The sequence below is a fragment of the Thunnus maccoyii genome, chromosome 13 (assembly GCF_910596095.1).
Source record: "Thunnus maccoyii chromosome 13, fThuMac1.1, whole genome shotgun sequence".
Taxonomy (NCBI): Eukaryota; Metazoa; Chordata; class Actinopteri; order Scombriformes; family Scombridae; genus Thunnus; species Thunnus maccoyii.
In genome coordinates, this window is record NC_056545.1 from 2,129,240 (window position 1) to 2,143,445 (window position 14,206).

Genomic DNA, 14,206 nt, shown 5'->3' on the forward strand with positions numbered 1-14,206 from the left:
ATACTTTTACAGGAGAGCCTAAATAGAGCAGCATTGTCACTATGGGGACTTGTGATCAGAGTCTTGCATTGGTTCAGCTAGATGGTCAGACTGATCAGAATTCCAATTAGGATTTCACTTCCAGTGCCTGTTTTCTAATATGCAGTGGTGGCATAAAGGTTAGAGAAGTGAGCTTGTGACTGGAGGGTTGGCAGTGCAAACCTTTACATATAAATGAACATCTATTACATTCAGGCCCATGTCGGTCACCTGTGAACATGGGACATTCTCATGAACATGGAATACATAAGGCTACTCTTGGGTCACATGTTATGTTATTTATGTTGATAAATGTACAAATAAACATAGAATATTCCCCTTAAAATTATGGCAAAACCTTCTTGGAATCAAACAACTTTGCCAAAAATCTTCGTATCTCTTTGGACTGCATGCCATAAATAATGGGGTTGAGGCTGCTGGGGATGATATGATACAAAATGGCAACAAATTTTCTGGTGTCTGACAACTGGGGAAAGCGATGCAGAGTAATGATAGACATTCCACTGAGCAGCAAAATCAGATACACAACCAGATGAGTGCTACAGGTTTTCAGAGCTTTACTGTTCAAAGACTTGTTCTTACTAGTTAGACAGACTACTGTAATCTTAGTATAGGTGAGAACCATGCTGCCTATAGAGCATGTAAACAGGACTACAGTGAAAGTGAGGCCATAGACATTATTAATGAATACACTTTCACAGGAGAGTTTAAACAATGCAGCATTACTACAATAAAGGCTCTTGATCAGAGTCCTGCATCGGTTCAGCCGTATGGTCAGACCGAGCAGAATCCCAACCAAAACAAAGGCCACTCCCCAGGCAGAAACTGTCAGCTTGATCAACATTTTGTTGGTCATTATGGTAGCATAGCGTAAGGGACTGCAGATGGCCACATATCTGTCAAAGGCCATAATCATGAGCACGGTGTGAGAAGTGGTACTGAACATATGTGTGATGAAAGCTTGGACCACACACTCATAATAACTGATGATGCGTTCAGAGGGAAGCCGCAACATGTTTAAAAGTAAACGGGGCACTATGACAGAGTTTCCAAGGATGTCATTGATTGACAGGTTCCAGAAAAGGAGATACATGGGCTGGTGAAGGGTTTTGTCGACGAAAACAATAAAAGCAATGCCGGCATTTGCAACAATTATAAACAGGTAGGAGAAAAAGAGAAAGAGAAGCACAGGGTACGTAGAATCCTTTGAGACATATAACCCCTCCAGCTGTAATGTGGGGCTGTTGTAGGTGTAGTTTTCCATCAACCTGAAAGAACAAAATAATACTGTTAATGTGACTGGTAATCAAGTTATCAGAGATAGTTTTAAGTCACAGTAATAAGTGCAACATTAGCTAACTATATACATATAAACACTATTATATAAATATTCCATTACAAATCACATTAAATCTTTCATAGTATTTCAAATCATTATGGTAACACTGAAAGCTGAAGAAGTTAATGTGCAACATATGTTTTCACTTCGATCACAATTGAGAAGATATGAAAACTGTGAGGAAACTTGTAGGTCAGTAATACCTGAGTGTCTCTGGTTTCAATCTCGTCCTCTCTTTCTTGTGTCTCCCTGCTCATTGCTGGTAATATCCACCAGCACTGATCAAAATCTCCTCTGATGCAACATTTACAGACTTGATTTTATCTTTAGGGGAATCGGTTATCATCACGTCAGTAATATTTGTCACCCTGTTCACCCTCCCTTTCTCTCTCCCTTCTTCTAACTTTTCACTCAACTTCATGAGCAGTCTAAATCATCCTGTTATAAAATTAATGTTAAGGTGTAAGGCTAATTCAAAACCACTACAGGTGATCAAAAAAAAAATGCAGTGTGTTATTCAATAGATAAAAGATTTACTCCAATTTGGAAGTTACTATTCTCACCCATATAGTATGTTTCCAAATTCTCAGTGATAAATAATACATAAATAATTCAAATCTGAAATCTTCTCATTGATAGTGTACAGGCCACTGCACTAAGCAGGAAATTGAGTCTGGCTTGTTGGATCTTCCACAGTTCGGCCCAGCTGACCAATCTATTTAGAGTGCCCTCCCATGTGGTCCAGCATCCCTGTCGACCCTGTGCCACTCGTTGGATTTTGTAGAGCTCTTGCTCTGCCCTTGTCACCTCTTCCACAACCATTACTTTCCTTTCTTTTTTCGTGGCTTTGGACCAGAGACGTGGTGCTTCTCCCCAGCCAAGCCCTGCTAATTCCACATACATTCTGCCGATGATCTCCTGATGTTGCAGCTGGAGTGAGTTTTCCCCAAAGAGTCCTGTCTCAGAGAAGTACCGTGGCAGCCCCAGCCATTTTCGGATGTAGAATTTGTATAATCTGTTCATTACGATTTCGCACATCTTCAATGGCCTCATCACCCTTTTGTACAGTGTGAAGTTGTAGCACCACACCTTGTACTTGCCAGGGAGCTGACTCTGGTTGATTCTAGACAGGCCTTCTGAGAGCTGGTTTCGTACTGCCTTGCCCAGGTGCTTGTCAGAGAGATCTGTGCTATATTGCCTCCCTAGGCCTCAGATGGCCTGTTTAGCCAATAAGGGGATCTCCTCACCACCTGCAGCAAAGACCGTGTTGTCGCTTCTGACACCTTTTCGTAGCGAGAGACTACGCGACTTGGAAGGCTTGATCTTCATTCGTGCTCTTGCCACGAGTTCGTCTAACCTCTTTAGAAGCCTTTTTGTGTATGGAGCTGTTTGCAGGACAACTGTGACATTGTCCATGTAGCTCCTAAGTGGGGGAAACCTCTCCCCTGTTTGCAGTTTTATTCCTCCTGCGGTCTGCCTTGCTCAGAAGAGGATGACTTCAAAGGCCACTACAAATAGAATGGGGGAGATGGAACACCCCATGGCGATTCCTACTTCCTACTGCTGCCAACCTGTTGTAAAGTCCTGGAGGTCTTTGAAGTAGCTGGATAGAACCGTGTATAAGAAAATGAACATAAGTAAACTGGAATCAACCTTCTAAGGCACCTTAAAGATAGCATAATAAATAAAGCAATAATACACATGCAAAAGATAGTATTTCACACACACACACACACACACACACACACACACACAAACACACAGGCAGACCAAGTAGGGGCTGTCAACCCCCCATAAAGACCCAATGGGATAATGGCATACTACCAACCCCACATTAACCCAAAAAACTTTATTATCAAAAAAAAAAAACCCAAAACACACACACACAAACACAAACACATAAAAAAACACAGTGTACACATACTGTACACATACCAGCTTGGTTCGCTGATTCTCCAACCCACCTTCTAAAACCCTGGTGCCTTGGAAGAAAATTAAGAAGACAGTCCCAGCAGAGCAGATCAAAGCAAGGCAGTATGAGATAATAATGATAATCATAGTAATAATAATAATAACTTTATTTGTATAGCAGCTCAAAGTGCTTTACAGCAAAAGAAATTACACACACCAAGTGCTTTCACATAAAATGAACATAAAAACATGTGAATGTACATAAGATGGAAAATAATTGATTCTAGCCAGGCCTTCTGAGAGTTGGTTTCGTACTGCCTTGCCCAGGTGCTTGTCAGAGAGATCTGCGCTATATTGCCTCCTTAGGCCTCAGATGGCCTGTTTAGCCAATAAGGGGATCTCTTCACCGCCTGCGGCAAAGATTGTGTTGTCGCTTCTGACACCTTTTCGTACCGAGAGACTACGCAGACCAAAATGTTACAATAAACTTTAGTGAACTGAAAACACACTGTAGAATAGCAGCAACTATGCCTATATGCCGTGGTTACGTTACGTAAGTAACGCTGTCACTGTGGTAAGGATTTGTCAATCACAACATAGCCACACCTTAAAGCATACCCTGCTTTATCGTCTAGTTTACTCTAAATGGGGCCATAATTTACAAAATGAACATTATGCTGTATTGAAGAAGACTTGAAAGTAGCAATTGAGACCATAAACTCATTAGGAAACAGTTTACTGAGGTAATAAATCAAGAGAGAAGTAGGGTCATTTTCTCATAGACTTCCATACAATCAGACTTCTTTTGCAGCCAGTAGAGTCGTCCCCTGATGGCCATTAGATAGAATGCAGGTTTTTGGCATTTCTGCATTGGCTTCATTTTTTAGCCACAGAGGTTGCCGCTTGGTCCTAACCCATTAAGGGCTTTGTATGTAAGGAGGAGGACCTTAAAGTCAATTCTAAATGTTACAGGAAGCCGATGCAGAACAGCTGGACTAATGTGTTCTCTCCTCTTGGTTCTGGTTAATACCTGAGATGCAGAGATTTGAATGAGCTGGAGTCTCTCAGTGGGTCTTTTTGGGCGGCAAGTAAAAAGCTTAGATCTGAATCTAAAATAACACCAAGACTTGTAACCTCAGATTTAATCCAGGGAATTAATTTCCCCAGATTATTATAAAGCATTTGTCTTTTTGTTTTGGAGCCAACTAGAAGGATTTCAGTTTTGTCATTTAACTTTAAGAAGTTATTGCTCATCCATTTACTTATTGCCTTAAGACAGGTAGTAATGGAGTTTATAGCTGCAGCATCATTTGGTTCAGCGGAGATGTACAGTTGTGTGTCATCCGTGTAACTATGGAAACATACATTGTGCTCTCTGTTGATGTCACCAAGTGGCAGCATGTACAATGAGAATAATAATGGACCAAGGCAGCTCCCTTGTGGAACCCCAAAGCAGTTGTCATGTTCCTCAGACACATAATCTCCAAGACTGATGTAAAACTTTCTCCCTTTGATGTATGTCTTGAACCAGTTTAACACACAGTCAGAAAGACCAACCTGCTTTTCCAGATGATTGATTAGGATATCCTGGTGAATCGTATCAAATGCTGCTCTTAGGTCTAAGAGGATGATAATTGAGACCTTATTTTCATTAGAGTTTAGTCTGAGGTCACTGGTTATTTTAGTAAGAGCAGTTTCAGTGCTGTGGTTCTGAAGCCTGACTGAAATTCCTCCAGGATATTGTTTTCTTTAAGAAAGGAGGTTATTTGCACTGAAACTATCTTTTCAAGTATCTTACTAATGAATGGAAGGTTGGATATCAGCCTATAGCTGGTCAGTGCATTACCATCTAGGTTGGGTTTCTGTAGTAAGGGTTTGACAACAGCTGTTTTGAAGGCATCGGGAAAGAAAGACAGTCATGGCGTCTTTGTATATATTACAGTGAACCGTGAGTCTAGTTTTCCTCCATTTTCTTTCAGCTGCCTGACAGATTCTCTTGATCTCATTAAGACAGTTATTGTTTAACCATGGGGAGATTCTGCCAGTTGATCTATTTTTAACCTGGAGCAACAGTATTTAAAGTAGATGACAGTCCATTGTTGAAATGATCAAACATGTCATTTAAAGAGCAGTCACAGCTGTATAGCTGAACTGAACCCTTTTAGTCTTTGTTAAGGTTACGTTGGCATCAAAGAACACAGTGATGATCAGAAATAGGTAATTCAAATATTGAGACATTATCAATATTTAACCCTTTTGTTATGACTAAATCTAAAGTGTTACCATGCTGATGAGTGGCTTCATTTACATGTTGTTTGAGTTCAAAACTGTCCAGTAGATTTACAAGCTCCACAGATTCTTTTTAATAATATAAATGTGCAAGTCTCCATTCAGGATTAACCCATCATATCTAGTGACACCAAATGAGATCAGTGAAATCGCAGTACAGGCTCAGGAATCAGTCCTATTCATTACAAAGGAGTACCTGATAACACATCTGCTATGATATTATCTGTTCCTTAAATATGCCTGATGTTGAGTTCATAGGCCTGCAAAAACAAAGACCATCTCACAAGTCTCTGATTTGGGCATCTGAGATAATGTAACAAATCACAAAACTCAGAGTAGAAACATTAAGCGCAGATAACTAGCACCTAAAATGGATTCAACATATGATTGATTTTTCTTTTCCGAAGACCTGAAGCGCTGACGATAAGCCTCTGACACGAGCCCATACACCTTAAACACTTCAGACTCTATTTTGGAATAGCTAGAGCTATCATCTGTTCTCAAAGATGAGTAAGCTTCCTGCACTTTCCCGGTGAGGACGCATTGGAGCATCAAGGCACAATCAGCATCAGACCAGTTCCTAGCTTTACAGACATGCTCAAACAATACAAAAACAGTATCTGGGTCTCTCTCACTGAACAGCAGTAATCGCAAGTTATTAAATTCAAAAGGACATAAAGTCACACTCTCACCCTGAGCCTCAATGAACATCTTGCCCTTTTTACCCAAAGATGTCCTTTATCCCTTCAAATCCAATCTCTTTGTAATATTTCTAAATCTCAGGCATGGCATGCCTGTCTGCCCTAGTAAAGGTTGATGCACTGTGAAAACACCAGTGACAAAATTCTGAAAGTTAAATCCAAGACTTTATTGTTCTAACCCTGACCGACTCTGATATGTTGTATATGAGGATATTGTCAGTAATACAATAAGCAGTAAACTAAAAACATTGTTTGTCCACCAGACAGAACATGGTAATTGTTAATTATTAGTGTCTTGGTCAAAATTCTGTAAAACCTGATTTAAGGGATTAATTGGAAAATAATATTTAAGTTACATCAACCAATATGTTGAGTTTTTTAAACCTGCAGTGCAGAACCTTTACATATAAATGAACGTCTATTACATTCAGGCCCATGTCGGTCACCTGTGTACATGGGACATTCTCATGAACATGGAATACATAAGGCTACTCTTGGGTCACATGTTATGTTATTTGTGTTGATGAATGTACAAATAAACATAGAATATTCTCCTTAAAATGATGGCAAAACCTTCTTGGAATCAAACAACTTTGACAAAAATCTTCGTATCTCTTTGGACTGCATGCCATAAATAATGGGGTTTAGGCTGCCGGGGATGATATGATACAAAACGGCAGCAATTTTTTTGCTATCTGACAACTGGGGAAATCGATGCAGAATAATGACAATCATTCCACTGAGCAGCATAATCAGATACACGACCAGATGAGTGCCACAGGTTTTCAGTGCTTTACTGTTCAAAGACTTGTTCTTACTAGTTAGACAAACTACTGTAATCTTAGTATAGGTGAGAACCATGCTGCCTATAGAACCTGTAAACAGGACTACAGTGAAAGTGAGGCCATAGACATTATTGATGAATACACTTTCACAGGAGAGTTTAAACAATGCAGCATTATTACAATAAATGCTCCTCATCAGAGTCCTGCATCGGTTCAGCCGTATGGTCAGACCGAGCAGAATCCCAACCAAAACAAAGGCCACTCCCCAGGCAGAAACTGTCAGTTTGATCAACATTTTGTTGGTCATTATGGCAGCATAGCGTAGAGGATTGCAGATGGCAACATATCTGTCAAAGGCCATAATCATGAGCAGAGTGTGGGAAGAAGTATTGAACATATGTATGATGAAAGCTTGGACCACACACTCATAATAACTGATGATGCGTTCAGAGGGAGGCTGCAATATGTCTGTAAGTAAACGGGGCACTACGACAGAGTTTCCAAGGATATCATTGATTGACAGGTTCCAGAAAAGGAGATACATGGGCTGGTGAAGGGTTTTGTCGACAAAAACAATAAAAGCAATGCCGGCATTTGCAACAATTATAAACAGGTAGGAGAAAAAGAGAAAGAGAAGCACAGGGTATGTAGAATCCTTTGAGACATTTAACCCTTCCAGCTGTAATATGGGGCTGTTGTAGGTGTAGTTTTCCATCAACCTGAAAGAACAAAATAATACTGTTAATGTGACTGGTAATCAAGTTATCAGAGATAGTTTTAAGTCACACTATTATATAAATATTGCATTACAAATCACATTAAATCTTTCATAGTATTTCAAATCATTATGGTAACACTGAAAGCTGAAGAAGTTAATGTGCAACATATGTTTTCAGTTCGATCAGAATTGAGAAGATATGAAAACTGTGAGTAAACTTGCAGATCAGTAATACCTGAGTGTCTCTGGTTTCAATCTCGTCTTCTCTTTCTTGTGTCTCCCTGCTCATTGCTGGTAATATCCACCAGCACTGATCAAGATCTCCTCTGATGCAACATTTATAGACTTGATTTTATCTTTAGGGGAATCGGTTACGTCAGTAATGTTTGTCACCCTGTTCACCCTCCCTTCCACCAAAACTTTTCACTCTAATTCATGAGCAGTCTAAATTATCCTGCTTTAAAGTTAAAGTTAAGGTGTAAGGCTAATCCAAAACCACTACAAGTGATCAGGAGGCACATGAAAAATGCAGTGTGTTATTCAATAGATATTGTACTTACTATTCTCACCTACATAGCATGTTTCGAAATTCTCAGTGATGGAAGTGTTGGGACGGGCAGTAGTGTGTTTGGTTATTAGCAATAATTCATAATTATCCTAGATAATAATTCATAATTATCATAGATAATTATGAATTATGAAAATAAGATATTGTTAACCTTAATAATTTGGGCACCAACTGTTGGATCTGTGAGGAACACAGTTGATTATTTGCAATTTATCAATCATCAAGGATAATTAACTAATTATGACAATTAATAGAATTATTAATATGAATTAACAAATACGGGGCGCCACCCGGAAACCGGGACCAATAACCAAACAAGGTAATCTCATAAATGGGAGTTCACCTAGAATGTTAATATCTGAGAGATATCAATATTCAAGGGTGAACAAAGAAGGGTTGAATTCGAGCTCTGACTCCTTCAATCAGCCACTTTTCATAATATTACACACAATAATGACAGAAGAACTTCTCTTTAAAGATATAACAGTGTTTATTAAACTTAGCAAAATTAACAAAGTTAACAAATGCTTCATTCAATAAACAACTATCCTAAAATCTAATTCTACCAAACAAACACAAACAGCTATGTACAGGGTTGGACACATGCAGGTGTATGTGTGTGCGCGTGCGTGCGACAAGATGGCAACGGGGCCTGACGTGACAACGTCGTCAGTCTGCGACGCGGACGTGACTATGGGAGGAAGTCACGTCGCGCGAGAACCGGATGGCAGGAGTATGGTGGTGTCTTGGTTAGACAGAAGCAAGATGGCGCCGCCTGGTGGACAGCGTCTCGCACTCACCGACTTCTCTGAAAAACACACGTGTCTGATGGCGGATAAGGAAAGACAAAGCGAAGCTTTGTCCGACGTTATCTGACCATCAGATGTGCAAAAGATGTCGGTGCGTGTATGTGTGTGTGTGTGTGTATGTGTAGGTCGGAAGGGAGAGGAAAGAAGGAGAGAAAGTGATCGTGAGAGGAAGAGAAGCGCTTCCTTTGTCCACAGACAGTGCGCGTACGGACGGCAGTCTGTAACGCACGTTGTCTGGTTTCTGACCGACAAAGCAACTTACTTCCTCGCCCACGATGGCACAAACACAGCAGTAGTCCCGAGCGGGACAAACACAAAACAGTCTAGCGTGGTGAACACAACTAAACAGGCAGCAAATTTGAAATACTCCTAAGAGTAAAGCAGGAAAACTGGACTCGGCGGTCCGTCAACAACACAACAAAACAACAACAATAAAGCTAAAAGCTAAATGCTATACAACAGCAACTGATGCTGATAAGAACACACAACTAACACTGCTTCTGCCTAGACTTATGCCTCTTACTTGGTCACTTCAGAAAGCGAGCAGGGTGTGTGTGTAGTCCGTCGTTATGTCCGGCTTTGTCCTGGGCTCGGATGCAGGCGGTGGCCGTTCTTGCACGGTCGGCAAAAAGCACGGCAGCTGGCTCTCAGCGGCGTGGCGGAGAGAACAGCAGAGTCGACTCGGTGAAGAAGCGTTTCTTCTGTCTCGAGGGAATTTGACGACGCTGGTTGTAGCAGCGGTCTCTCTCGGATCCAGGAATGTGTTTGGGTGAACACGGGTGAAGTCTCGTCTCGTCTGACGAGGTGAGTCTTCGATGAGCGGAAAACACGTGCGTGGGGTACCCCCTTTAGTCAGCTGACTCACAGAGGAACAGAAGTTAGCCCTAGCTCAGTGACATGGGAAAGGCATGTGCTTCAGGGCACGTTCAGTTTTTAAAGGGGCAGTGATGTCATGGCTGCGTCATCAGGACGCTCCACTGTGCAGGAGCGTCTCCGCCAATGAGACTGTATGTTGACTGTTCCCGGCTGAGGTGTGAAAATCGCAAAGCATCCTTGGAAATGAAGTTTGCAATGGACTCCCATTGTCTGTAAGCAGCATATTTGGCGCTATTCCTTTGTCTCGGGGAAAACAAAGGAACAAGCACCTCGTGGTCAGGCCTCACAGGTTACATGTAGGCCTTCTCTGTGTGACCTCATGGTTTGAGGCCCAACAGAAGAAAGTAATAGAAAAGTTCAGATAGATACATCAACAAATAATTAAGAATGATGGATGCATATTTACCCTACTCATCTTTTCTTTAAAAAAAGCAACCCTTTGTATTTAGCCTATGAAACAACAGGGCATGCTAACATGCTATGTTGGTACACTAAGTACCAGTAAAGCAATTTATGCCTCGTTTTCCATGCAAAAAACATTAAACTCTAGGCTACATTTAGTGGTTAATATGATGCCAAATGTGTGTTTAGCTTTATTTTCTTTATTTTTACTATATACAGTGTCAATTAAAAGTTTGGACATGCTTTCTAATTTAAGTGAATGGGAAGGTGCATATGCATAGACCATGACAAAGAACCAGAATGGACACATCAAAAATGTCAGCAAATTAAGATTTATTATAATAAAGAAAACGAACTAAAGTGAACTGGAATGTGAGGCGTGTTAGTCAGTATGTCTTCAACACATGACAGTCATCCTTCCTTCTTTTCTTCTTTTCTTTTCTTAAACACCGCAGACTTCATTTTGGAATAGCTAGAGCTATCATCTGTACACAAGGATGAGTAAGCTCAACAACAAGCCAATTCGTTTTTGTGTTTGAAACCAAAAACTGAAGTCACGTGGTTTTTCCTTTTTTCATTTTAAACCAAAAACGAAAAATGAAATCACGTGATCTATTCCTTTTTTGTTTTCCAATGAAAATCCAGAAAACCAAATTCAAAAGACCGGGCAATTTTGGTTTAGAAATCAAGTATTTTTGTCAGTTTTGTACGATAGTGGAAACGGCTACATTAGCCTACCCATGATCCTCAGCGACCGTTGCTATGGTGAAGACGCCAGCGACAGCCACGCGTGTGTGTAAACGGGATGAAGGCGGGGTTATAAAACTGAACTTTACATGTCAAATCCCTCATTTAAGCCCTACACTTTCACTTTCGTAATTTTCATCAAACTGGACTTTAGATTGTGCATTTTATTCAACCTCCACTGTTACATGATGTAATTATTTATTAATTATTTATGTTTAATTTATTCTCTTATCACCTTTCTTATATTTCATACACTTCGTTTCTTTGTCCATAGCACACATTATTTTCTTTACAGTTCAATGTACAGTAAAGTACGTTGATCCCGATCATAACCAATAATCTGCAGTACTACATAATGTTATACTGACTATATGTTAAGGCTGTCGCTGGCGTCCTCACCATAGCAACGGTCGCTGAGGATCATGGGTAGGCTAATGTAGCCGCTTCCGCTATCGTACAAAACTGACAAAAAATACTTGATTTCTAAACCAAAATTGCTTTTGAATTTGGTTTTTTGGATTTTCGTTGGGAAACAAAAAAGGAATAGATCACGTGATTTAGTTTTTCATCTTTGGTTTAAAATGAAAAAAGGAAAAAACCATGTGACTTCCGTTCTTGGTTGCAAACGCAAAAACGAATTGGCTGAATGTCTGCAGACCTGCTCGATATTCAATTCAAAAAAGAATAACGGTAAAATGAATCGGCAAAAACCAAAAACGGGCCAGGTTTGATTGGTTTTTCGTTATTTAATTCTGACACCAAAAACATTTTTTTGTTATGAAACAAATAACAGATTTACCGTTTTTTGGTTTTTGAATTACAAATGAATTACGAATTATCCAAAGATACCTGGACCATTCTTCCTGAAACGTTTGTCTCCAATGACCACGGCATAATGCTCAGCAAATTGAAGCAACTGCTCCTTCATTCATGCAGAGTTTCCTGTAATCTGAGTACTGGGGGAAGCGATGAAGAGTAATAATTAATATTCCACTGATCAGCATGATAAGATAAACAACTAGATGAGTGCTCAGACAAACTACTGTAAACTGTGAGAACCATGCTGCCTATAGAACCTATAAACAGGACTACAGTGAAAATGAGGCCATCGACATTAATGATTAATATACTTTCACAGGAGAGCCTAAATAGAGCAGCATTGTCACTATGGGGACTTGTGATCAGAGTCTTGCATTGGTTCAGCTAGATGGTCAGACCGATCAGAATTCCAATTAGGATTTCACTTCCAGTGCCTGTTTTCTAATATGCAGTGGTGGCATAAAGGTTAGAGAAGTGAGCTTGTGACTGGAGGGTTGGCAGTGCAAACCTTTACATATAAATGAACATCTATTACATTCAGGCCCATGTCGGTCACCTGTGAACATGGGACATTCTCATGAACATGGAATACATAAGGCTACTCTTGGGTCACATTTTATGTTATTTATGTTGATAAATGTACAAATAAACATAGAATATTCTCCTTAAAATGATGGCAAAACCTTCTTGGAATCAAACAACTTTGCCAAAAATCTTCGTATCTCTTTGGACTGCATGCCATAAATAATGGGGTTGAGGCTGCCAGGGATGATATGATACAAAATGGCAACAAATTTTCTGCTGTATGAATATTTAGGAAAGCGATGCAGAGTAATGATAGACATTCCACTGAACAGCATAATCAGATACACAACTAGATGAGTGCTACAGGTTTTCAAAGCTTTACTGTTCAAAGACTTGTTCTTACTAGTTAGACAAACTACTGTAATCTTAGTATAGGTGAGAACCATGCTGCCTATAGAACCTGTAAACAGGACTACAGTGAAAGTGAGGCCATAGACATTATTAATGAATACACTTTCACAGGAGAGTTTAAACAATGCAGCATTATCACAATAAGGGCTCCTGATCAGAGTCCTGCATCGGTTCAGCCGTATGGTCAGACCGAGCAGAATCCCAACCAAAACAAAGGCCACTCCCCAGGCAGAAACTGTCAGCTTGATCAACATTTTGTTACTCATTATGGCAGCATAGCGTAGAGGATTGCAGATGGCAACATATCTGTCAAAGGCCATAATCATGAGCACAGTGTGAGCGGTGGTACTGAACATATGTGTAGTAAAAGCTTGGACCACACACTCATAATAACTGATGATGCGTTCAGAGGGAGGCCTCAACATGTCTACAAGCAAACGGGGCTCTAAGATAGAGTTTCCAAGGATGTCATTGACTGACAGGTTCCAGAAAAGGAGATACATGGGCTGGTGAAGGCTCTTGTCAGTGAAAACCATAAAAGCAATGCCAACATTTGCAACAATTATAAACAGGTAGGAGAACAAGAGAAAGAGAAACACAGGGTACGTAGAATCCTTTGAGACATTTAACCCTTCCAGCTGTAATGTGGGGCTGTTGTAGGTGTAGTTTTCCATCAACCTGAAAGAACAAAATAATACTGTTAATTATGGGTGTAACAGTTTGTGTATTCATACTGAAACATTCGGCACAAGATGTTTAGTTCGGTATGCTCCCTGACCCAAACAATTACTGTCAAAATAGTTTAATAATCCACACACTCCGACATGCAGAACAATAATTCTAGTGCTTGACTTCCATCCGGATAGTTTTGGCAGTGCACCACTTAGCTCTAGCATGCAGGTAGGATGCTCTTGAAAAGTTCTTGAAGAGTTCTTTAAAAACAACAACATAAGTATCATGTATTATTATTATTATTATTATCGTCCCCCTCTCCTCTCTCTGTGATGGTCAGCTTTCCTCTTCGCCTTTCAGTGAAGCCGTTTGGAAAAACTATAAACACATTTGATTTCCAACGTGGTCAGACAGCACGCTGTAAGAACCAGTTCTGAGTGATGTGCATAACATATGTTTTTATTTTGATCACAATTTATGAAAATTACTGTGAGGAATCTTGCAGACCAGTATTACTTACTTCGAGTGTCTCTGGTTTCAATCTCTTTTCTTCTCTTTCTTGTGTCTCCCTGCTCATTGCTTGTAATATCCACCA

The 14,206-nt window shown here is 40.1% G+C and overlaps 3 protein-coding genes across 3 annotated transcripts; all 3 read right to left on the bottom strand.

The window, feature by feature from the left end:
* Positions 1–364: 364 nt before the first annotated feature.
* LOC121910350 (olfactory receptor 52K1-like) lies at positions 365–1,717 on the bottom strand. Its single transcript, XM_042431538.1, has 2 exons — positions 1,582–1,717; positions 365–1,307 (listed from the first exon to the last, which is right to left on the bottom strand). Exon 2 carries the CDS (start codon positions 1,301–1,303, stop codon positions 365–367), a length of 939 nt encoding a protein of 312 aa, XP_042287472.1. The 5' UTR covers positions 1,304–1,307; positions 1,582–1,717.
* Positions 1,718–6,834: 5,117 nt separating this feature from the next.
* On the bottom strand, positions 6,835–7,782 carry LOC121910385 (olfactory receptor 146-like). The gene has a single exon (XM_042431603.1). It carries the CDS (start codon positions 7,777–7,779, stop codon positions 6,835–6,837), a length of 945 nt encoding a protein of 314 aa, XP_042287537.1. The 5' UTR covers positions 7,780–7,782.
* Positions 7,783–12,007: 4,225 nt separating this feature from the next.
* Positions 12,008–13,757, bottom strand: LOC121910354 (olfactory receptor 146-like). The gene has a single exon (XM_042431546.1). It carries the CDS (start codon positions 13,611–13,613, stop codon positions 12,669–12,671), a length of 945 nt encoding a protein of 314 aa, XP_042287480.1. The 5' UTR covers positions 13,614–13,757; the 3' UTR covers positions 12,008–12,668.
* Positions 13,758–14,206: the final 449 nt, after the last annotated feature.